Source organism: Taudactylus pleione, unplaced genomic scaffold (assembly GCF_031769625.1).
Source record: "Taudactylus pleione unplaced genomic scaffold, aTauple2 ptg001827l, whole genome shotgun sequence".
Classification (NCBI taxonomy): domain Eukaryota; kingdom Metazoa; phylum Chordata; class Amphibia; order Anura; family Myobatrachidae; genus Taudactylus; species Taudactylus pleione.
Genome location: NW_028286224.1, coordinates 1492501 through 1519584, shown reverse-complemented (window position 1 = coordinate 1519584; position 27084 = coordinate 1492501). Strand labels below are relative to the sequence as shown.

Here is a 27084-nt window from a genome sequence, read left to right as displayed (position 1 = left end):
ATTAACAGTTGTATTGATTTACAATGAACCATGATGGTATAGAGACGTTAGCAAGTCATTACTGCAGCTGACTAGGTAGCAGACTGGAATAAGATGTGAGCTGGATGAACTAACAGCAGCACTTTCCTACTTGCTGGGTGGTAGTTGTACAGCACAGCTGCGTGTGTTCACATTTAAGCTAAAGTGTTTAGTCCCAGCATTACAAGGAGTCATGGCAAGCACAGGCAGAATATAACAGAACATAAAGTCACCAGGCAGTATTAGTAATATGCAGTATAGGCACAGCTCCCAACATTTCAATCATATGCTCCTCTATCACACTACAGCTGGAGAGGGGGTTGAATACCCCTGACCTGGAGATATACAGTATGCACATATCTCTACATGATTCAGGATCCAAACTCACATAAAACACTTTTCACTATTCAAAGTCTGAGCCATCACACAATGAAAAACACAACCTTCAGTTAGATATGATTTTAGATGATAGAATCTTGTAACTTAAGTAGGAAAGACTTAAGAGATGTATTTCTAAGTAGCTTGGGGATGTGGGGTCCACATAGAGGGGTCCTAATTTTTGAGGGGTCAGCTGTCAAATGAATGGAGAAGCTGGCACAATACTGCATGTTTTGTTACACAATATTTATAACTCATCATAACCAGTATATCATAGTACATAATCAAATATATATATATATTGTATACCTTGACAAAGGGGCGACACGGCCCCGAAATGTTGGAAGATTCAATTACACGCTTTTGACTTTTTGCAAAATCCCGGAGTGCCGCTGTTTTCTTTTCTATTATATATATATATGTGTGTGTGTAAATATATATATGCTAATAAATGAAAACTCTTACAGTTAAATAGTAGTTAATAGTATTGATCCATTAGCTACAAATGACATGTTGCTGTAAATAATCATTACATTATGTACAGTGTGACAGATAAAAGTTTGCAGCCCTGAAGTACTCTGATTCATAACACCCATGTCATGGAAATCAGTCATTGTAATAGACAAGGGATATGATATGACAAGTTTGCTGCTTGTAATGAGTTTACATTACACCAGTGTGATTATACAAGTTGTGCTCTACCTGGTTTCAATCACAGCTATGATGTCGGGCTCCATGGTTAAGTTCCCCTGTTCTATAGCTGATCAAACTCTATTATCACTACCTGACCTGAATGTTAGATGCTGATTAGTTGGGGGACTGAGATTATAGATTTAACATCTTTCAAGTAGAGATGCTTTCAGCATTGTGATTAAAATTATTAAACATGTGTCAATAGCACCTATTTTAAATATGACATATGTTCTCAAGCATTAGCAGTTTAAATAAACACACACACACACACACACACACACACACACACACACACACACACACACACACACACACACACACACACACACACACACACAAACACACACAGTATTGTCATTCAATTCTATTTCATCCTGTACTTAAAACAAAGCAGAGAAAGATATATCAGGAAGATTAAATTCCCTTAAATATTGCCAAAAATTTATTTTGTAAAAAGGAGAAACAAAACCCATTTTTAGAATTGATAACAGTGAAGCAGAAATCTCCTTACCTGGAGGTGCAGACTGATTACCTGCAGGAAATACCGATCCCCTCAGTACCGCTGAGCTGTCATGCATATGACTAGTAGTGGGATTCTTGAAAAAAAAAAAAAAAAAAGAAAGAAACAAAAGAGCTTGAATAAGTCCTATATCGTGAATATATCAGTTTGTATGCAAGAAGTCTGCTGGTTGTGCTCACGTAGGAATAAATAATAAAAAGCAGTGGAAACTGAGCAGCATCCTCGATATGAGAGTGTAAGACCTCTAGTGGTAATGCACCGAAGCTGCTGCTGCTGCTGCACATTTGTGGAGACTGTGCTTGTGAATGAGGAAGTGTCACAGAGATGGACAGCCATGAGTCCATGCTACAGTGTCACACTGCAATGGTCACAAATGCTGTGTTGCTGTGTAGTGTAATTTAAATAATGATTTTATATATATATATATATATATATATATATGTGTGTGTGTGTTTATTAACAATATGACAATAAGGAGATATATATATATATATATATATATACATATATATATATGTATATATATACATATATATGTATATATATATATATATATATATATATAAACCCACATACACATATTCTCACATCCCACTAAAGTGGCTGCAACAGAGGCTTATGGGAAAGGATTAGTAAACAATAAGAGGTCTTTGTTGATGTTAGTGGGTAACTTTCACCCTAGTGAATTGCTATGTTCTCCTCATATTGTGTTGTTTGGTAAAATAGTTGAAATCTGCTGTGAGCATACAGTATATATCATTAGAATTCACTTTGCTTCTATTATATAGTTAGTGGCTCTTTGACAAGACATTGCATCACCATCATATTTCACTTTCTGTCCAAACTAAAGAGTAGTGAAGCTCTCTCTGCTCATCCTGTGACATCACACTCACCCGCTTTGCCAGATTCTAGCCAAAATCAATGCAGCCTTTTTCATAAGCTGTATGGAAAGATAAATGTATGAATATTAAGAGCATGCTGCCCTGCCTTTACCTAGTATAAAGTATTCTGGCATAGCGAGCAGTGACTCAGGAAGCAAAATCCTTACTTGTAAATTCTGTTCAGTAGCCAGCGGCTGTAATGTTAGAGACTTACTAGCTGCTTTCTGGCACAAATCATACTTATGGCAGGAGATTTGCAATAGTTCTAACAACCAACATGGAAGCTACAGTTACGTAATTGTTTTCAAAGCACTTGTGGCATTTACCTGGAAATACAACTGGTGCAGCAAATTTAATCCTCTACGAATTGACTGGTATTATTTGATTATTTAATGCACATCAGTGACAAGCATGATAGAAAGTATAAAATTATTGCCAAATAAAGTACAGATGTGTAAACACTAATGTCTCATTTTCACGGCAAACTTATGTTGATCTACATGAGAAGCAACATCAACTAGGGTTCTAAGCAATGAAATACCCGTAGGGTGACACCTGGCCCACAAGTTACCATTTCATTGGTGCAATTCCTGCCACCTGACCTGAAGGAACTAGTGGATCGAGCTTGCTTTAAAGTGTGTTTTGTTATATTGTTACGGAGTACATGCTATTACAGTAGGTTGTTAGCCATATTAGTGTTCACTCTAGCTCCGGCGGCAGGCAGGGTGCCGGAGCTAGAGAGGGCAACTTTGTGCGCGCGGGTGAAAAGGGAGCGTGGCCATAAAAGGGGGCGTGTCTATAAGACGCGTCCCCTTTTTCATCATACTTGGGGGCGTGCCCGGCACTTACGGACATGCCGGGCAGCCCCCAAGCGCTGCAAACAGGGAGAATAGATGCCGGGCGCATGCGCCCAGCGTCTATTCTCCAGCGGTGACCGGGTCACCGCACATTTCTCCACCCGCAGGACACTGCGTCCCGCGGGTGAAGACTGCACCCGCAGCCTGTGAGGGCAGGGTGCTTTTTGCCCTCCTTCTGGAGGGCAGGGTGCTTTTTGCCCTCCAGAAGGAGGGCAGGGTGCCGCACCCTGCTAAAACAGCCTAGCGGGAACGCTACATATTATAAAGGGTAATTGAACATTCAGTTCAAACTACTGTCTCACAGTTGTGAACAGTTTTGAAAATGGTATGTTTAGCCTATCCATGAGTTTTCATTTTTGTAGAAAGGCCACATAGATCTGACACTAAAGTAGCAGAATTGTCAGAGCAGCTGACTGTGCCTTGAATTCTTCCCTATGGCTTGTGATTCAATATCTATTATTGTTTATTTCTATATTAATTATTTTTTTCATTTTCACTTTGTCACAGTTTTATGAGCAGTTATGGGTTTGGTGCTATCAGCCTGTATTTGCACTACCAGTAACAGGGTGCAGTCTAATGCACTGGTGGGATTTGTCAGAGACTTCCGCAAGGAAGTTACAGGTTACTAGGTCCCTAGTAATAGTTACTGGTGTGTTAGGTAGATGGCAGTTAGCTCACAAAGAGAAGTCAGCAAGCTGGCCTCACATACATAAGGAGTATGCAAGGGAGAGTCACAAACAAAACCAATGTCACTAGAGGGCTCAGATAAGCCACAGGGATAATACCAAGAGGGGAGACAGACAGAACCTTGGTCAGAACTCTGGGAGATCTTGGCTAAACCCCAGGGATAATGCTGAGATAAGTCAGATATAAGCCAGGTCATATACAAGGCCAAACACAATAGAGATCAGGGGATGCTGGAGCAATGTAGTTAGCCTAATACTCTGGCAGCCATCTACAGCCGGTGTGGAGCTTATATAGGGACGTCAATACAAACAGCCCACCTGTGTGATGACAGCAATTATGGCAGGAATAAAGCCAGGACAGTGCCGCGCCCCTATAAAAAAGGGGAATGTCACTGGTAGCAAGGTCAGCGTAAAGCATGCTACAGACATGGTAATATAGCTGCCACGCATGGTATGCACAGGTATCGCGCTGAGTCTGGCGTTCCATGACAATGTGAGTCTGTAGCTATTCTGCCAACATAGAAAATATACAATAATTTGTCATTACTGGTGCTGTAGAATACATATATTTTTTATACAGATGAACCAGTGGAGATGGAGGTCTGTGCTGACAAGTACGGTAGTAGAACAATAGCAGAAAACTGACAAGACAACAAAAATGTAGATCTGGATTGTTCCTATTTACCTTGTGATAAATATATGCCTAGTCCCCTGTCACTTGACTCATGTGTCTGCTAGATGACAACTTACAAGGAGTCTGTGTAGTTGAACACCCTACTGATATGTAAATTTAAGAACATTTTATCAGATGAGCAGGTATTTTTTCCAGTCACTGAATGACACTTTCTTTGGTCACTTGGTCACACGCATACAGGGCCAAATTAGAGAGACCTGTTAATTCTGCAGCCATACTGAACAACAGCCAGCTACATCACTACTTCCTGCTTGGCCAGTGACCCCACACAAGGAAATTTTCCATTTGGTCTGGTCAAATGAGTTGTGATTGAATATTGTTTGTGCCACAGTCTTTTTTACAGGTTACAAAGGTAAAGGTACAGTAGTCCAGTTTGGTCAGTTATGTTCAAACTAGCCAATCACACCTGCTTGTGTATGTGCAGCTTTATTCACCAAGTAATGTTTACAAGGGGACAGCCAACATGTATATCCATAATGTTTCTCCTTTCTAAACGGTGGAAAATAAAACCTTATATACTATATTCTCAAATCTCAAGTAAATTTTTTGTTTAATATACTTTTACTTAAACCATGAAAGTATTTTTAAATGTTAAAAATATGATTAAATGTTAAGCTGGGTACACATTAAATGATGTGCAAACCCAGCAATGCGACGAACGACGAGCCAACATATCGGGCGGCCGCTACACATTACATGATCCGGCGCCCAACAGCCCGATATGACGGCACCCACTGCACGGGGTCGTCAGTCACATTGCCAGATTGGTCTGCATGTAGGGACGACCTGACAATATGACTCGACTGACCAAACGGGAGCACGCATGGGCCGACATAGTTACTACACACTAGCCGATTTTGGATCGGGCAAAATATCATTTGAATTGTACCCACCTTAAAGTGCAGACTAAAATCATATTCACGCCAGTCATGACTTCGGAAATATGCCTAGGCTAGAGTGCACCAAATGCAACAACTTTCATCATAGTAATTAAAATTATCTTGTAAAGCTTAAATAGCAATAATGAAATATTAAATTAGCCAGATGTGCCCGGCTAATGTCAATGACCTTTGCAATCCTTTGTAAATTAGACTATGTAAGATAGTTACAAAAACGAATGGAGATTAAGGCGCATATTCAATTAGGAGCGAAAAGCCGTTTTTGGCGAAAAAGTTTAGTCGGTGACGTCATTTCGCCAGGCGAAAATTTATCCCCGTATTCAATTCCAAAGACTTTTTGTTGTGTCTTTGGAATTGTGAAAGGTGTGAAAGTCAATGCACTGGAATTGGCGAAAAAGATTCGCCTGTGAAAGCTGTTGAAAAAAAGTGTAGAATTGGGGTTTTGGGGTGCAAGCTTGCAGGAGCCACCCTGCAAGCCTTGGGACAGCCCCCCAAAGGTAAACTGTGTAAAAAAAAAGTTTAAAAAAATACTTAAGTACACCCTGAAAAATACCAAAGTTGGGGAACAAACTTAAAAACTAGCGAAATAGACTCCTGGGGAGCCCCACGTATGCCCGAGGTGTTTTTAAGATTGCAGGTGGTTGCGGCAGGTGGATTTTTTTCATTTTTAAAAACTTCACATTAGCAACTTCAAAATATGCTAGCACTCTATTTCATGTACCCCAAATTTGATGGGACTGGTTATTTTGATGAAACAATATTGCTTAATGCCATTCTCCACCACTTATGCAAAGACGCTAATAGCAAGCTTTTGGAGGAAAAAAAAACCTAGAATAGGTTACTAGAACACCCCTATAGTGATATCCTATGTTAATGCAGCTATTCGGGGGGTACAGATTGTTTTCCTCATTTTTGATAGTACTTTTTGCCAGGTCCGAATTCGCCAGGTGCCGTTTTCGCTGATTTCTATGTATATACAGGGATAAGCAGGGACGAGCGATACTTTTCCGCATGGCAAACCAGCAATGAAGGCGAAAAGTCCGGCATGAGAAAAGTACAGGACTTTTTCGCACATAACTGAATATGCCCCTATATCTCTACAGCAGTGGCGTAACTAGGGCAGGGCGAACGGGGTGCGTGCCCTGGGCGCCGTTGGACCGACGGCGCGGGTGGGGTGCCGCCGGCCATGGTACCGGCCTGCCCGCCCTAGTTAGCCAGTGTAGCGCCGACCGCAGTGAGTGCGGTCAGCGCTACACATTTACACAGGACCGGCGCTAGGCTTCCAGCGCCGGTCCTGTGTTTCACAGCTGAGCTCGCTCCCTCCCCCTGGGCGCTTGCCCAATAGTTCTAGGAGGCGGGCTCAGGCTGTGCATAACGCACGCATCGCCGCCAGTGCTGGCGGCGATGCGTGTGTTAAACAGCAGCCAATGAGAGTCAGATAGACTCTCATTGACTGCAGCAGCACCCACTGCAAGAGCCGGGCTTCCGTCCGGCTCCTGCAGTGGGTAATGGGACAGACGTCATGATGTCTGTCCCATAATGCTAAGCGCGCCAGCCCGGGAGGACTGGCGGGTGGCGGGAGTGGCGTTGCGGAAGCAGCAGCGTGGATTCAGGTAAGTATATTTTTATATATATATATTTTTTAACCTATCTGCACTACTGGGGGCACAACAGGGAAGGGGGATGGCTACTACTGGGGGGACCTTTACTGGTGGTGGGGGCACAACGGGGGAGGGGTGGCTACTACTGGGTGCTCCATTATTGGGAGGACCTCTACTGGGGGGGGCTATTACTGGGGGCACCATTATTGGGAGGACCTCTACTAGGGGGGGCTATTAGTGGGGGCAACGTTATTGGGAGGACCTCTACTGGGGGGGCTACTACTGGAGGCACTTAATCGGGAGGGGGAACCTTTACTGGGGACTACTACTTGGGGGGGAACTACCACTGGGGGCATCATAAAAGGGGCCTACTACTAGAGACACTGCACTCGGGGGACCAATACTGGGGGCAATAATAGGAAGGGCCACTACAGGGGGCACTGGATAGGGGGGATCACTACTGGGTGCCTGCATAAGGGGACCACTACTGGGAAAACTGCATGGGGGGGAGGACTACTGCTGGGGGCACTATATAAAGGGCACTGCATAGGGGGGGACTACTACTGGGGGCACCATTTAAAGGGCACTGCATAAGGGGATACCGCTACTGGGTGCACTGCATTGTGGGGACTGCTACTGGGGGTACTGCATAAGGGGGAACACTACATGGGGCACTGCATTTGGGGGGGCCACTTATGGGGGTACTGAGTAAGAGGAACTAATTGGGGGCTGTATAAGGGGAACCACTACTGGGGATACTGTATAAGGGGCACTACTATGGGCCTGCATAAGAGGGACCACAACTGCATACTGGGGGCACTGTATAAGGGGTACTACTGGGGTTAAGGTGCATATGGATAGGAATGTTCAGTGTGAAAATAAAGGAGTGTGTCATGTTGACACGCCCCATTTTTAAGTGACCACGCCCATTTTTTGACGCGCGCGCCTAAGGCGTGCGCACATCATGGTGGTGGTGGCGGGGGGTGCTCCCATTTCAAAATTGCCCTAGGCTCCAAATACCCTAGTTACGCCACTGCTCCACAGAGATTCCTAGCCAGGCTCACACACTGCCATCTATATGATTAAACTAAATATTTTCTATCCTGTATTTTTCATGCTTGCAGTCTTTTGGCCCCAAGAAACCTTCGCTCTTGCCCCCAGCCAAAATATATAGAATATAAAACATGAAAAAGCTTAAAGTTTTAAAGTGTTAAGGGGCATATATATTAAATATTAATTATAATTTATTATCGGCGCTATTCGTGGCAATGAAAAAATTATGATTTTCCTGAATGTATTAAAATACACCAGCAGGGACAGGGGCTCACTACTGTACTTCTTCAGGCACTGTGCGCACTACTGCGCATTCACGGTCTGCTAACTACGCATGCGCGAGTGCAGAGTGCCACTTTATGTGATATGTAGGCCATAGGCTACAACAGAATAATGGTATTAGCCACCAAGGCCAAACTCCGGAATGCACCGCATCCCAGAGCTTGGTAGATTTGGCTAAGAAGCAGCTCCCCTATAAACCTACAGGTGTTTTCGGGAGACATTCCGCAAATAATAATTGATAAATAGTACCCTAAAAGTGGTACCTAATGGCTAGTTAAACTGTAGTAAATCATTACAAGTTTGCAAGACTATAATGTCCCTTGTTCCAGTAGTGCAGTGAATTCCCTTGACAGCTTGACAGTTATCTATTTAAAATATCACTTTGAGATTACAGTACTTTTTGTTAATATGTAAAAGTACTCTACTACCTCATCTGATTTTGGTGAACACAATTGTCACTGAAGATGAAAAACAACAAAAGTTACTGAAATTCCAAGTGCAGGAACCTATTAGTCCTCCTGGCACCCTGCAGTTCTGTTGCAGTTGGTTAGGCGTCTGAAGCCAAGCCATAAATCTGGGGTTGGTTTATTGGTAGATTAAATGTCTGTTGTGCACATATTACAGGAGGCTGTATTGTTATTAAAGTTATGTCATATGCACTATAGTATTAACCAAAAACACAATTATCTAAAGAAGAAAGCAAATTTCCAGATGATATTCCTGTCCTGTATTTTATTACTAATTGGAATAATGGTTGAAAAACTGATGAAGCTTGCTGTACTAACAAGCATCCTGCTAAAAATTCATTGCAAACAAGTTGTTTATTCCATGTTTAATAAGCTCTGAAAAATGGATTAGGGAAATGATTTCGACTGACTTTTATCATGTACCTTAGGCAGGGGTTTTGGCTGGATAGCCACAGTGATGCTTATTGTAGTAAAAAGGAAAATACTGCTACTCAATTAAAGATACAAGCTGATAAAAAATTTATAGGCGCTTCCACACTCTGGACAAGTCTTCAGAAGCTTATTTTATCTTGATTTCACTGATTCCTTCCTGTTTCTTTAACTAGTTATAAGAATTAAAATAGCCGCCCCCAAAAAAACTAAAACAGGTGCTGGTATTGCATACAGTGACTACCATCAGAAAAAAACTCTGGATATGATTATGGGTTTCTGAGGGTTTTTTTTGTGTGTGTGTGTGTGCGCGCGTGTCTGTCTGTATGTGTGTGTGTGTATGTGGGGGGGGGGGTAGTATTATTGGTGTCATTATGGGACTGTTCTGCCTCCAGGGGATCCTAAAAGAGGGGAGGTCTCACGGGCAACTGTTTTTATTGTGGTATTGAAAAAAATGTCATGCAGCCCCTGCTGCAAAATGCTGTGATGCACGGAATTTTGCAGCCGGAAGGAGGACCATAATGAAGCAATTCAAAGCAAAATGCATCGTGATTCACTCCTTTTTGCAGCTTGTAGCAGTTCCGCAATGACTCAGGGCCTGATTCAGAGCCGGACGCTCTTACCAGAGCGCTCGCTCTGAATCAGGGCCCTCCTACCTAAACTTAGAGCGGCCTCCTGGCCGCCCACATAGCTGTGGGTGACCACCCATGGCATATGCGAGCAGCCAAAAAGATGGTCGCGATGGTCAAGACCATCGCGACCATCGGGCTTGCGACGAGACCCTGCGTTAGGGTCTCGGTGACCGCAAGCTCTGGAGTGATTTTGGCTCTATCAGAGCCAAAATCACTCCCACTGACATCACTAGTGATGTCAGTGGGGCCGGACCCAGACGCCTCCATCTGACAGCCACGCCCCTGGCACGCCCACCAAAGGGGGCATGCTGTCAATCAACATCGCCAGCACGCCCCCTGTGGTGCGAGACCCAGAGCGACGGCTTCCCCGTCACTAGCCGGGTCTCGCGCATGCGCACGACGGAGCAGCCTCCGTCGTGCGCATGTGCACTAGGGCACCATCGACCCGATTGCGAGCGCTCAGCGCTCGCGAGCGGGTCTGAATCAGGCCCTCAATTTCATACTTGCCAACTCTCCCTGATTGTCAGGGACACTCTTTGAAATAGTAGTAATCTCCCTGACTCCCTAAAGTTTAGCAATCTCCCTGATTACACCTTACCTCCATTATGAAGCTGGTATAAAAAAAAAAAGTCCCAGAGATATATACAGTACATTCAACTGGGATCATTATTAAAATTTCCCAGTCAATCCCTGTCAAAGTCAATTTTTTGGCACACCTCCCAGATGTAGCAGTACAGTCCACTTTAACGCCGCGCCAGGGGCATCTTAAGAGAGGAGGGGGCCCGTGTGCACTCCCTGTGCAGGGTCCCCTCCTCTCTCCCCGGTGGCCAGCAGCCGACTGATATGGCTGGCCAGCCACCGGAGCATTAGCAGACTCTGGGCACTAGAGTGTGCCTGGAGTCTACTGTGCATGCGCAAAACACCGGAAAAAATGGCCGCGGTGTTCTGAGCAGCGCTGACACCCGACACGGGACCACGGACAGGTGAGTTTAAAATAATATGGGTGCAGGGTGTGCTGTGCGGGGTCCCCTAGCACCGATTATAGATACGCCACTGCGCTGCGCCCATAGGTGTTGCTTTCACAGTCTCCCTGGAATGCTTTTTCAAAAGTAGGCAAGTATGCTGAATTCACAGCAAAATGCATCATCATGTGATTCATGGCATTGCAGCTGTAAGCGGGGCCACAATGACACAATTCACAGCAAATTACGTCATCACTGAACTGTCCCACCCACATCACTGCAGAAGTGAACAGGATGCGTGACATTCAGGGAAAGTAGGCAAGTACGATTGCCAGACTAATTAATAACTAGGTGAAAATAATACTACTATGCTGTAACTCCTAGCAACCATGAAAACATTGCTTCCATTAATTTAAAGTAGCACTCCCTGGTAGGGTGAAAAATATATGCTTACCAGATTTCCATTAACAGTAACCTGAGGTACTGCATCCCTGCCAGCTCTGGTCCTGGACTTCCCTGGTAATTTATGATTGGTGGAGGCTCCAGGGGTGGGGCTGCAGTACAGTCCAAAATTCACATAGGGGAGTCACACTAACGGCCAGTGAGTCCCAGGTAGTGATGTTTGGCAGTGTGTGAGATGACAGTTGGTGAGGCTCCCCTATTTGAATTTTGGACTCTGCTGTAGCCCTGCCACTTACCAGGGAAGTCCAGGACCAGAGCATTGTGTCCCTCCTGGAGAGGGTCATGTTGGGAGTTATGGTACTGCTTTATGCCACATTTAGGGGCTCATATAGTATTGGATAGAATTTACATTTAAATCGCAATCAGGGACGGTTGTAGGGGTGGGCTAACAGGGCCGCTGCCCGGAGCGCCGCTCCCTAGAGGGTGCCGCCGAGTCCCTTTATTCTTTTTAATGGCCAGCAGCTGCCATTTACACCCTCACATGTTCTGCTGGCTGCCACGATCGGAGCTCAGCTCTGATCGGGCAGCGTTTACACTGCACATGAGCAGCCAGCAGCTCAGCTCACTGAGGCTATAGAAAAAAATGGCCAACGGGGGAGCTGCGGAGCCTGTCAGTCACCACTGACGGCTCCGCCTCCAGACCGCCCACCATCTCTGTCAGGTGACCTCAGATCTGCAAAGCTCTGTGACTGCACTGCACTCTGCACTCAACAAGCAGCCTTCACTGCAGGCTAGACAGGAGGACTGAAGGTAAGACACAATAATATACTGGGAGATGTATATATACAATTAACGCCAGTGTGGTAGATTGTAACTGTGACATACAGTAAACACCATCATGAAAACAAACAAACAAAACCCAGAGTATCACAAATTCCTCCAGCTCTGAAGGTGTGAACATCTTTCCTGCTCTCTACCCCTACACCACTTCCCACACGCTATCCCCGACCCCCCCTTACCAACATATGTCCCACCTCCTGCTCTCTTCTCACAGCTACAACCCCATACCTCCCTACTTTTGAAGAGAGGGATGCGGGACCCTTCGCGCGCCCGAAAAGGTGGCAGGGCTTCCGAAAAGGGGCGGAGCCTTGCGACAACCCCCTGTTTTCGTCACTATAGGGGGCGTGGCCAGCCCTCTCCGAGATGCTGGGCGTACTGCCGCTCGCGAGTGGGTCTGAATGACCCCCTGTGTTATTAACAACTAATAAATGCATATTTACCAAGTACAATACATTATGTGATAAAAAAAAGACAAATATTCAATCCATTATCATCCCCTTTAAGACATCAAATGGGAATCTGCCTTTGTACAGCGGACCAATATAATATAATAATACAAATATATCACAGCAGCCACAATAATAATAGCACTAGTATCAGTGGTAGGGATCAAGATGAACATAGCCGGTCAGAGTTGAATGCCGAATGTCATCACCCATTCATATCTTACAATTGGGATTGGGTATCTGTAAGTGAGCCTCCTCCTGACAGGCGCATATGCATCTGTGTTGTGGTCAGCATGTAATGCCTTTGTGTAAACTTTACATAATATTGGTGCTCATGTGCAGTAGAAAACCTACAAATTGGTCAAACACAAACAGGCACAAATTGGGGGTGATTCAAAGGTGGACACCGGGAAAGCATCGGGTGTAAGATGTTTTCACTGGGCATGCACCCAATGGTTACCGCACAGAGAAGCACAGCGAAATTGCATGGAGACCCATTTCCAGTTGCACTAACACCGGCGTCAATGGTCAGTCTGACATTCTGCGTCTGCCTTAGGCAGGTGCCATGTTCAATGGTGCATCAATAGCGCATCTTTGTACGCATACTGTATCAGTGGAATCTTACCGCAGTTAGTGGTCATCTCAATAGAATGACCGTCAGCTGCAGCATTACCATAAAGACACAGTAGCTGCTGCACCATAAGACGCAGCCACTACTGCAACTGTGTCCACCTCTGAATCACCCTCATTGTGTTTATATCCTACTCTACATGAGACACTTACTGTAATATCATTTTTTTTTATGAACAACTCAAGGTTATGAGCATTCACAAAAATATACTGTAGTATTGTCAAGGGGATGCGGTCATAATCCAGACCACTGGGATTCCGGCACTCAGAATGCAGGTGCCGTACCCAACCATTGGCAAGTATGTTCTTTTAATGAAGCAAATGGTGATGTCATAAAACCATAGGAAGTTATACTAAAGGTCATAACTAACAGATTATGGATTGCACTTAAAACTATTTTAGCACATGTGGTAGAAATAATTCTGCACTGTTTACTTTTATAATCTCCAGCGTTATCAACATGGAGAGGGGAACAGTATAAAGTAAGCGCAACTTCTGGGAACACAGCCACTATCAGATCAGTTGAGACACTTCATATATTTATTGCCCCAGTATTGCACTAAGCATAATAGGTAGAGAATAATAGGTAAATAAATAAAAAAGTAAATTGACAAACAATTACAAATTCAAGTAAAAAACACATTACACTTTATTAATAAATATAATATGTCTATGTGGGGATTTATACTATAATCCACCAAATCTTGTAGCAGTTTTTTTATGCTATTGGCCATCACACAATTGACTAGTGTGAAAATACATGGAAATGGTGCATATTTAGAAAAAGAGATACAGTTCTACATAGACTTTAAGAAGCATCAGATTCTCCATTAAAATCTAAGTAGTTTTCAAACACTGAATTCCAAAATGCCGGAGACCAAAATTCAGCCACTAGAGCCATATACTTAGTGGAGCCATAGATACTTAGTGGCTCACCACAATGAAAGGTAAAGAAGGAAGAGAATTAGGGAAAAAAAACTATCTTCAGCAAAATAAGAATAGTTTCAAATTTATCATGAATTTGTACGGATGAGTGAAAGTCTGCAAAAATGTAGTTCAAATCAAATTTTGTTGTACAGGCCATTTTGTAGAGGTGCACACTTTTGACAATACAAAATTTGTGTAATGCTTTTGCTACTACATTCTGCAGAATCGAAATCCAAGCTATTTTTGAAAATTTGCAGATTTTATAGTCTATAAATAAATCTGTGTGAGTTTTTAAATTAAGTAGAGCAATTTAAACATGCTTGAGACAGGCATAAGAATATCTTTACAAAGAACTAAGGCTCATTTAGGGTTGAGGTTACCAAAAGCTTAAAAAAGGGCAGACTAGATGGGCCAAGTGGCTCTTACCTGCCGTCAAATTCTATGTTTCTATGTAATTCTGTTCTGTAGTGTAGTGTAGTAGTTGAGTAGTCAGTGGAAAATAGAAATGAACAGGATATACAACTAGAACACAAATTATTGGGATATCCAACTGGAACAAAATTGTTGGTTGAATCCTGGGTGGAATAAAAAGATGGGGTATTAACAATCAGACCAAAACTGATAGGTGAGGTCAGGGCCAAACAAAATTCAGTCCAATTCAATCCAATTAGGTGCGAGTTTGCAAATGCCAGTTTGTTTCATGAAACTCGCACACTTTGCACTAATGCACGCTCCCGAAAAATGTGAGATCTTATTATAAATACCAATTTGCACTACTCGCAGCGATGTTGCGCAAATGTTGTACAAAAAGTGAACTGGAAGAAGAGCATGAAAAGGTGGGGAAACCATCCTGGACCCCCAAAAATTGGCAACTGAGATAGCAGAACCATATAGAAGGCTGTTAGTGGTCATAAGGAAAGCAATGGATTACTTAAATATCTATTTTTCACACTTATTAATAATGGTTGAAAAAGATAGGAAGCAATTGTTTTTCATCAAATTAAAGCCTTTGTAGCATTTTGTTAGACAGGAAAATGCTTGTACAGTGATTTTGCAGTGTTTTATACAAGTCTGTAAAAAGTTGGAATAAACACTTGTACTTCTCATCTGCAAAAATCCCTCTCCCATCAATACAGCACCTCCACATAACTGTCCCACATAATTTACACCTCCACATACCTGTCCCACATAACTTACACCTCCATATACCTGTCCCACATAATTTACACCTCCACATCCCTGTCACACATAATTTACGCCTCAACATACCTGTCCCACATCATTTACACCTCCATGTACCTGTCCCACATCATTTATACATCCACATACATGTCCCTCATCATTTACACCTCCACATACCTGTCCCACATCATTTACACCTCCACATACCTATCCCACATAATTTACACCTCCACATCCCTGTCACACATCATTTACACCTCCAAATACCTGTCCCACATAATTTATACCTCCACATCCCTGTCACACATCATTTACGCCTTGATATACCTGTCCCACATCATTTACACCTCCATGTATCTGTCCCACATCATTTACACCTCCACATACCTGTCCCTCATCATTTACACCTCCACATACTTGTCACACATAATTTACACCTCCACATAACTATCCCACATCATTTACACCTCCACATACCTGTCCCACATCATTACACCTCCACATACCTGTCCATATAATTTACACCTCCACATCCCTGTCACACATTATTACACCTTCACATACCTGTCCAACATCATTTACACCTCCACATACCTGTCCCACATCATTTACACTTCTACATACCTGTCCCAAATCATTTACACCTCCACATACCTGTCCCACATGATTTACACCTCCACATACCTCTCCCACATCATTTACACCTCCACATACCTGTCACACATCATTTACACCTCCAGATAACTGTCCCACATCATTTACACCTGCACATACCTGTCCCACATAATTACACCTCCACATCCCTGTCCCACATCATTTACACCTCCACATACCTGTCCCACATCATTTACACTTCTACATACCTGTCCTACATAATTTACACCTCTACATACCTGTCCCACATCATGTACACCTTCAGATACCTGTCCCACATCATTTACACCTCCACATACCTGTCCCACATAATTTACACTTCCACAACCCTGTCACACATTATTATACCTCCACAAACCTGTCCCACATCATTTACACCTCCACATACCTGTCCCACATCATTTACACCCCCACATGCCTGTCCCACATCATTTACACCTCCACATACCTGTCCTACATAATTTACACCTCTACATACCTGTCCCACATCATGTACACCTCCACATACCTGTCCCACATCATTTACACCTCCACATATCTGTCCCACATAATTTACACTTCCACAACCCTGTCACACAATATTACACCTCCACATACCTGTCCCACATCATTTTCACCTCCACATACCTGTCCCACATCATTTACACCTCTACATACATTTTCCACATCATTTACAACTCCACATACCTGTCCCACATCATTTACACCTCCACATCCCTGTCACACATTATTACACCTCCACATACCTGTCCCACATCATTTACACCTCCACATACCTGTCACACATCATTTACACCTCCACATAACTATCCCATATCATTTACACCTGCACATACCTGTCCCACATCATTACACCTCCACATACCTATCCCTCATCATTTACACCTCCACATACTTGTCACACATCATTTACACCTCCACATAACTATCCCACATCATTTACACCTCCACATACCTGTCCCATATAATTTACACCTCCATATCCCTGTCACACATTATTACACCTTCACATACCTGTCCAACATCATTTACACCTCCACATACCTGTCCCACCTCATTTACACTTCTACATACCTGTCCCAAATCATTTACACCTCCACATACCTGTCCCACATGATTTACACCTCCACATACCTCTCCCACATCATTTATACCTCCACATACCTGTCACACATCATTTACACCTCCAGATAACTATCCCACATCATATACACCTGCACATACCTGTCCCACACAATTACATCTCCACATCATTTACACCTCCACATACCTGTCCCACATCATTTACACTTCTACATACCTGTCCCACATCATTTACACCTCCACATACCTGTCCCACATCATTTACACCTCCACATACCTGTCCCACATCATTTACACCCCCACATGCCTGTCCCACATCATTTACACCTCCACATACCTGTCCTACATCATTTACACCTCTACATACCTGTCCCACATCATGTACACCTCCACATACCTGTCCCACATCATTTACACCTCCACCTACCTGTCCCACATGATTTACACTTCCACAACCCTGTCACACAATATTACACCTCCACATACCTGTTCCACATCATTTTCACCTCCACATACCTGTCCCACATAATTTACACCTCCACAAACCTGTCCCACATAATTTACACCTCCACATACCTGTCCCATATAATTTACACCTCCACATCCCTGTCCCACATCATTACACCTCCACATACCTGTCCCACATCATTTACACCTCCACATACCTGTCACACATCATTTACACCTCCACATAACCATCCCACATCATTTACACCTGCACATACCTGTCCCACATCATTACACCTCCACATACCTGTCCCTCATAATTTACAACTCCACATACCTGTCACACATCATTACACCTCCACATACCTGTCCCATATAATTTACACCTCCACATCCCTGTCACACATTATTTCACCTCCACATACCTGTCTCACATCATTTACATCTCCACATGCCTGTCCCACATCATTTACACCTCCACATACCTGTCCCATATAATTTACACCTCCACATACCTGTCCCACATCATTTACACCTCCACATACCTGTCCCACATCATTTACACCTCTACATACCTGTCCCACATCATTTACACCTCCACATACCTGTCCCTTATAATTTAATCCTTAATTGAGCTTTTGTTAGAGAAATTCATCTGAAAACATCTTTATTGGCCCAACATTTTTACCTAAAAATAAAGATATTGGCTACCTTTTCACCTGCTCATGGGGGTGTGCTCAAACAAACACTGATTTCCCTTGAAAAATCAATGTGAGTTTGGAATTGGATTGCAACTGAAATTTGTGATGCAAGTTTCACAGGACTCACAGGACCCAACAATTGGATTGACCCCATAGGGGAAATTCCATCCAGGATCCTTAAATGTAAATTCCTCTGATGAAATAAAAATTTTCAGCCAAATGTAAAATGAGGTGACTATTCCATGAAACACTTTTGAAATCTTTGTAATATGTACTCAATAAAGTCTTGGGATGCCACATGGTTTGGACCTTTTTGAATTGATAAATGTAATATAAAGATTTACTATAAAAGAACTGTAAACTTAACATCCATTTTCAGATATCAGTAATATCATACAACTTAATTGTTTAATATGTTCTGTCTGTTTGAGTATACTCAATAAAAAGCCACACCAGCATGGCATTACTGATCTTACATGTGTTTAATAGTAAAAAGGACAAAAATATATCGAATTCTTAGATGCCTCAATCACTTTATATCTCTTCAAAGGAAAGAGATGTACAAGAATTCGAGGACATGCACTGAAACTGGAGGGAGGAAGGCTCAGAGGAAATTTGAGGAAAAATTACTTCACAGAAAGGGTAGTGGATAAGTGGAATAGCCTCCCATTAGAGGTGGTTGAAGCTAAAACGGTGGAACAATTTAAACACGCTTGGGATAAGCATAAATATATCCTTCAGAGAAACATAAGAAACAAATAGGGTGAGAGTTGCCGAAGTGATAATGAAAAGGGGCAGACTAAATAGGCCAAGTGGTTCTTATCTTCCGTCAAATTCTATGTTTCTATTTTTGTTTTGTAAAGCTTGTTCACAAGGCCTATTAACCCCTTCACCACTGATGTTTTTATTACTTCTGTGCTGAGCCTAATTTAGCATTTTGTGGACTGGTCACATTCCGATATCAGTATTAGTAATTCATTGAAGACTTTGAATTTGAAAAAGGTGAAACCCTTATTTGAAAAATAAAGGGGGACACACAAAATTACTTTTCTATTAAATGGGGCACATATATTATTATTATTATTATTATTATTATTATTATTATTATTAGCTGAAGTACCTGACATTGCCTGGGTGTAAATCTTCAAGTTATTAAGTTATCAATGAGTTGGATGTAACTGTCAACATTTTAAAAATCATTTGCAGCTTAGCAGATCTTCCAACACACCTATGAGGAAAGTTCTGCCCAACACACTCCGCCGTGATGTCTGACCGGGACCACAACCACTCCATTAGGCATCCCAGACCAATTGCCACTCCTGTGTGAAGTTTTAATCCAAATCCATCCAGTGGAAGGCCAAGAACAGGCTCCCTAGGTCAAAGTTCTGCCCAGCGTACACCAACGACATCAACCCACTAGTATGTCTTCTGGGAGCCAATGTTACCACCCTGTACAGTTTTCATCTAAATCCATCCAGTGGAAGGCTCAGAACAGGCTCACCGTGTCAAAGTTCTGCCCAGTGTACACCAACAGGAAGTCCGTTCAGATCCTAACCCCCCAAATTCCTGGCAAGGATCCAATTGGACCACCTAGCTTTGGTTTCATCCCAATTGGTGCAGGGGTGTCCAAATGCATAACCGGACAGACAAACAAACAAACAAACAGACCAATACATTTTATATATAAGATTATTATAATACGAAAGGGTGCACATATTTTTATTATTCTACTAATGGAGCACAGTTTATTATTCTACTAAAGGGGAGACAGATTACTATTAGATTAAAGGGGCACATATTACTGCTATTAGACTAAAAAGTGTACAGATTTGTATTCTACTAGTGGAGCACAAATTATTATTCAGACTAAAGGGGGCACAGATTACTATACTTTGACTAAAGTGGGCACAGATTACTATTATTAGACTAAAGGGGACACATAACACTATTATTAGACTAAAGGGGGAAGACTACTACTATTAGACCAGTGGGGGCACTGGTTGTTATTATTATTATTATTAATAATATTATTATTATTATTTGGTTAATATTATTAGTAAAGGGGACACAGATTATTATTATTAGACTTCATGGGGGCATTGATTAATAATGTTAGATTGAAGTGGGCACCGATTCATTTTATTAGTAAAGGGGACACAGATTACTATAATTAGACTAAATGGGGGAAATGTTTAATATTGTTTGATTAAAGGGGGCATAGATTACAATTATTAGCCTAAAGGGGGCATGTCATATTATGTCCAAGTCTCTGTTTAGTTACCTGGTTTGTTAGTTGTTTAGCAATATTTCATATAATTTCATATATTTGACATTAAGAACCTACGTTTCATCTATATTTTTTATATTTATGTCCGTATCAGTGTACCATAAACTTATTTTTAATTGTAATAGTCTCTATCCCAGATGTTAAACTGAGTATACACTATACGATATACCGTTCTGACACTGTTCGGAAATAACTGGTTGGCCAATTAGTAGAAAAAAACAGTATTCAATGGTTTAAAAATCTTTTGTTTTGTAACAAAATTAATAAAATGCTAACAAAAGTAAACATCTTTTATACTGTACAAAATTCTGTTACTTATTTCCGATGACTCGATACTTACCTGTGCTTATTTTGTTGTTATCTACTAGACTGTATGGACATGTTTTTAAGAAAACAGTTTTGTTCCAGTGTATACAGACTTCTAGATTACATGTTCAATTTATTTCTAATCCTTAATATAATCTTATAATTCTTTTCTACCCTTCAAAATTCACTAACATTTTTGTCTTTGTTTGAATGATTCATGTTATTGCTTTGACAATAAAATTCTTTAGAGTATAGAAATGCTGATATGTTCTTGAGATTCTTCCGAATTACTTCTTTCATTAATCACAATTCCCTGTAGTGCTTAGTTCATCTTTACTAGCTGCCAAAATTAAAGCTATGGGAACAATTTGTGTCTGTACGTATTAATATTTTAAACTGTCTACTCTAATCTAGTGATTGTAGAATAATCCCAATCTATGTTCAGGATTAAGTACAGAATGGCGTATAAAAGTATTTAGGCATTTTACATAGTAGAAAAGGAGATAAAAATGTTGCTTCTTTCCTATGAATACACAAAAAGGAAAGTGTGACGTGTATTGCAACATTCATTGGATAAAATTAGTAGTAGGATAATTAGGGCCGTATTCAATTAGAAGCGAAAAGCCAAGATCTGCAAAAAAGTATCGCCGATTATCTCCGTATTCAATTCCATCTGCTTTTCGCATATGCGGAAAGTCAATGCAATGTAATAGGCGAAAAAGATTCGCCTCTGAATAGCAGGAGAAAAGAAATGCATTTTTTATTTTGGGGTGCAAAGGTGGTTAAACCACTCAGAACCCTTGGAACAGGCTCCCAAAGGCTAACTGCGTAAAAAAACTTAAAAAAAAAGTGAGGAACACCCCTAAAAAGTAGTTTGAATTTGGGAGCAAAAAAGTACAAGACCCTGCGGTAGGGTCTCGCTGCCGCAAGCCCTGGAGTGATTTTGGCTCTATCAGAGCCAAAATCACTCCCACTGACATCACTAGTGATGTCAGTGGGGCCGGCTTGAGACGGTAGGCGATATTGTACTATCTACAGACATAGGGGGTACAAACATAAAAAGTATCGAAATAGACTTTTTGGGGGTCTGCAAGTATAGGTGAGGTTTTTTTTGATTACAGGTGCTTGTTTCAGGTGGGTTTTTTAAATTTTCTAAAACTTCACTTTAGCGACTTTAAGATATGCTTGCACCCATTTTCAAGTACCCCAAATTTGACAGGACTACTTCTCCAAAAAAACCTCCTTAATGCTATTCTTCACCACTTGTGCAAAGATGCTAATTAGAGGCAATTAGAATAACTTAAGTACCCCAAACAGTTTAATTAGGGCTTATGGAAAAGGGGCCCTAGACTGCACACCCTGAATATATATATATATATATATATAGTGTTCCCTCTAGCTCCGGCGGCAGGCAGGGCTCCGGAGCTAGAGAGGGCAATCTTGTGCGCGCGCGTCCGAAAAGGGGGCGTGGTTATGAAAAGGGGGTGTGTCTATAAGACACGTCCCCTTTTCATCATACTTGGGGGCGTGCCCGGCGCTTACGGACATGCCGGGCAGCCCTCAAGCGCTGCAGAAAGGGAGAATAGATGCCGGGCGCATGCGCCCAGCGTCTATTCTCCGGCGGTGACCGGGTCACCGCATGTTTGTCCACCCGCGGGACACTGCGTCCCGCGGGTGAGAACGGCTCCCGCAGGCTGTTAGGGCAGGGCGCTTTTTGCCCTCCTCCTGGAGGGCAGGGTGCTTTTTGCCCTCCAGAAGGAGGGCAGGGCGCCGCGCCCCGCTAAAACAGCCTAGCGGGAACGCTAATATATATATATATATATGTATATATATTATATAATGGGAGGTGCTGCCTGTTGAGACTAATGTTGCAGACACAAAAAAAAGTTACAGGTGCACAACTCACTACTAATTTTATATAAATAATAAATTTTGCAATAAAATTTAGCAATAAACAAAATAAAGGTTTTTAGCATAATCATGTCCAAGGTTATGGGCCTACCCACCGCATCCAGGTAACCTCTTTAGGGTATGTCCCTAACATACTAGGGTGCTCTGGATTTTAACCGTAGTATGTTAGGGACCTACCCTAAAGAGGTTACCTGGATGCAGTGGGTAGGCCCATAACCTTGGCCATGATTATGCTAAAAACCTCTATTTATTTATGCTAAATTTTATTGCAAAATGTATTGTTTATATATAATTAGTAGTGAGTTGTGCACTTGTAGGTTTAATAGGGCTAATTGGGCACTACTGCATTGTTCCCCAATGTTTCTGCATCTTTTTAGGGGGTTCAGGCTGATTTCCCCAATTCTAACACCACTTTCCGCCTGCTCTGACTTCGCGTGTCGCCGTTTTCGCGTCTTATGGAATTGAATAGGGTGAATAGCGGGTATGTGCACGATAAGTTTCTGCAGCTAAAATATGCAATGTAGGTGAAAAGTCAGGCAGGCGAACCTTTATAGCGTATGCGAAACTAATTGAATACCACCCTTAGTATTAGAATAATCTAAGTAATATAGAATAAAACGTATTCATCGCTTTCTCTTGCTGAACCCATTAGTTACCAAATAGGTACATGAAATAATTTTATCTGCTTATGGTATAAAATATACTCCCACTTCCTAGGTGTGATAACCTTCAAAGGGATATGGTATATTATTTACTTATCATTGTAGTGCATAGGATAAATAATTAAAAATAATACTGATATTGATAAAAGGTTTGCATTTCCTCTAAATATGAATAACATGTTTAGACAGTAATGAATGAAAGCAGTTTATCTGAATATGTGAATAATAAGGCTATAAATCATCTAATTTGATGTCAAGAATTCTTTTTTTACCTTCTGTCAGAAAATCAATGAATTTTTATTTTGGGTCAATAGTGGGGTATACATGATGCTAACCTGGTATAATGTGGTATGAAGTGTTGTGTCACTGATTAATGTGTTGGACCACCGTGAAATATAATATGTGCATGGTAATAAAATGGGGCCTTGTTTCATCACTATCTTGAACACACAGCGAGCATTACTGTATGCTTTGAATATGCTGTGGTAGTTTGTTGATCTTCTTCAGCATACCAGCAAAGTTAGATAGCCCGTCCGTGACCTAGACATATCACACGAGGCTTTGTTGTGGCTTTACTGAAAACACCATACATACTGTAAACTATCCTCATCTAAGCTTTATTACTAATCTATAATGTATTCTAATAAATAATGACACATTATAATAAAATTCTTTATTTATTGCAATCTTTTCAGAGTCATTTTGTGGCATGCATGACAGCAATACTAGACCAGATGGATGACCAGCACTACAGTCACTACATTGAAATATTTCAGTCCACTTCAGACTTGGTGGTAAGTACTATATGACTTTTTAAACAGATATAGTAAGCACACTGGCATATCTATAAATCAGTAGTGTCACAAGGGGGGTGCAGAACGCACCTTTGTGTCACCCGCCGACAGGTGACAACAAAGTGCCGATTCCACCTCAGTGACAGGAGTTGGGTGCTGCACTGTAGCATTACGTGCAGCACTCGGCTCCTGACACAGTGAGGGGAGCCAGCATGCACACAGAGTGGTCCCTGGGGGCAGTCCGCACTTCTGGGAACCGCAGAGTGACTAAAACGGGGTATTCTGCCTGCAGGGCTATGTCTCCCCTGCCCATGAGGCCACGCCTCCTGCCTGTGAGGTCACACCCCTTTTTGCACTACAACCCTCCCCGCACTAGGTGTCACTGTGGGGAGGGACACCACTATTATAAATGGGTGTAGTATGCCTGCAGCAGGCCCGCACCCACCTTTTGCCGGCGGCGCCATCTTACATGTGATATATTCAGCAAGATGGCGCAGGTGATAGTAAAGACTGTGGCAATATACCCTTTCTATCTTCTGCACATGCGCCAACCTCTGAAAATATAACAAGGAAGATGACGCCACCAGCGAAAGGTAGGGTAGGGGGTTATTGCGCACAGTCCAGGCAGATGTTAATGCACCTCTGAGCAGGCGTTATTGTAACATTTAACAAGAACCAGCTTCATTCATGCAACGCACAGTGTAAGAGAACATATTGTGCCAAGTCATGTGTTTCCAACTACAGATAGTGCCAATTAATTTAGAAGTGTTTAAATATTTTATTTATTATTCCCGGCATCTGTGTTTCAGTGTAAATTGTCTCACCGCAACCTCATATATTTTTAATGACTAAATAGTTAATCATCGGGTTAGCCATGGTACTGCAGGTATAACAATAGCCTGATGTTTAACATTACCATTACATGGGAAGAAATTGTACTGTACGAGCATGCAGGATATATTGTCTAGTTATCACACATTCTAAGTCAGATCCCCATTATCCAGATACGTAAAATCAATTATATAGGCAAGGTGAGGGCACTACACACAATTCTACTGTGTCTTCATTTAAAGATAATTCCTCTAATTTCATAAGGCCAATGTGGTGGGCACCCCATGACAGAAACAGGCTGATATCTGAGCTATGGGTACTAACTGTGGCACAGACTATGAAGTATGTTACTAATATATGGACTGACAAATGCTGAGCTACTAACACCTGTTATTGCAGGCAAAGTCTTCCCATAAGACAAACAGGTATACATTGTCCCCAGTGTTGCTATAAGAAGGTGCCAGGTAACTTCCCACAGAGAGCTGCTAGTCAGAGCTGGCACACAGCTCCGTGGTGTATCATACGTGATGGCTCCTGCCATCTGGGGGCTTCATCGCAGCCTGTCTGAAACTATTATCCATGCCATGTTTCCCCCTCCTCTGGGTCCCACATGCTCTGTGCTAGGCTGCATGGTCTCTGGGAAGTGTGGGAGGGTTACCTGGGTGGTGCACGGAACAGCACAGGAGGGGGTCCAGCTGCGAGAAGTTGTCGGAGATGGCAACAGAAATGTGTACCTGGGCAGGAAAGACGGATGGCGTGCTGCCACTTATATGCCGGCTGGCACATGCCCTGCATGGGCATACACAGGGGTGTCAGCAGAAGTGGATCACTGCGGGGCAACAGGAAGAGGGTATGGAGGATGGAAGTAGTAAGATGTGCAGCCCTCTCTTCATGTCCTACGTACGAAGCCTTATTGCCCGCTGTCTACTGTGTCTCAGCATTGCAGCCCACCATTGCCGGAGCCCAGGTGGTGTAGCCCAAAACTAAGGCGGTGGCCAGGGAGGGGTACAACAGGGAGGCCACTCCTATGTGATGTGGCTCATCATAGCCCGGGTTCCTTGCAGTGCTGCTGGCTGCTATTGATATGGTATATACTAGAGCATATGTGCAGGGAAGGACAGTGCAAATGTAGAAGTGCCAGTATGTCATACAGTCTCATATCGGCACACTTGATCTATGGGCCTGATTCAGAGATGTATGCTATTCCAATATTTACACAGTTCAGCGATTATTTGTAAACTTCGCATACATCTAAGTTACACTACGCATGCATCAAGGTACATTACCATAGTCGCTCGTAGTGATTTTTTACTTGCAGTGTGATTGACAGGCAGGGAGCATTTGGGGGAGGTAACCCGGAGTTCTTAAACAGCAAAGGACAGCTCTTATCTGAAGAGTTGTCCTTTGCAGTTTTAATGGTAAATCTACATGCATACTGCGTTAATAAACGCTGATATGCATTCGATCACTGGCGAGATCTATCGCATCCAAAATGCGATCCCACCCCCTATCTTAGTGGGCACGGTTAAAATGAGTATGCTTGTGTGGCATAACTGTACTTTAGGTAACCCTTTGTATTTTTATTTATAAATAAATCTCTTTTAGGACTTTCTGATGGAGACATTTATCATGTTTAAAGATCTAATTGGAAAGAATGTTTATCCATCAGACTGGATGACTATGAGTATGGTTCAGAACAGGTAAGTGAATCATTGTTATAAGTATTAGAATCTGCCTGTATTTATGCTTACTGTATATCCTGATCACTGCAGAGCTCTTGACAGAACATCAATAAGGAGAGAAGATCATTAAAAGGTTATTTACTTACCATGTTAAGATATATTTTATAGTTTTCAGATCCATTGCTATTCAGATATCTTTACTGTTTAGGACACCTGGCCATTTACAAAATTACCCTGATAGTGGGTG

At 42.3% G+C, this 27084-nt stretch overlaps 1 protein-coding gene across 1 annotated transcript in view; it reads left to right on the top strand.

Annotated features, from left to right (window-relative positions):
• The window catches only part of DOCK2 (dedicator of cytokinesis 2), a 966148-nt gene that overhangs the window by 617807 nt on the left and 321257 nt on the right, over positions 1 to 27084 (top strand). The window contains exons 28-29 of the mRNA XM_088465050.1: positions 24226 to 24324; positions 26761 to 26855. Coding sequence (XP_088321176.1) covers positions 24226 to 24324; positions 26761 to 26855 — 194 coding nt within the window. The remainder of the gene's footprint in view (positions 1 to 24225; positions 24325 to 26760; positions 26856 to 27084) is intronic.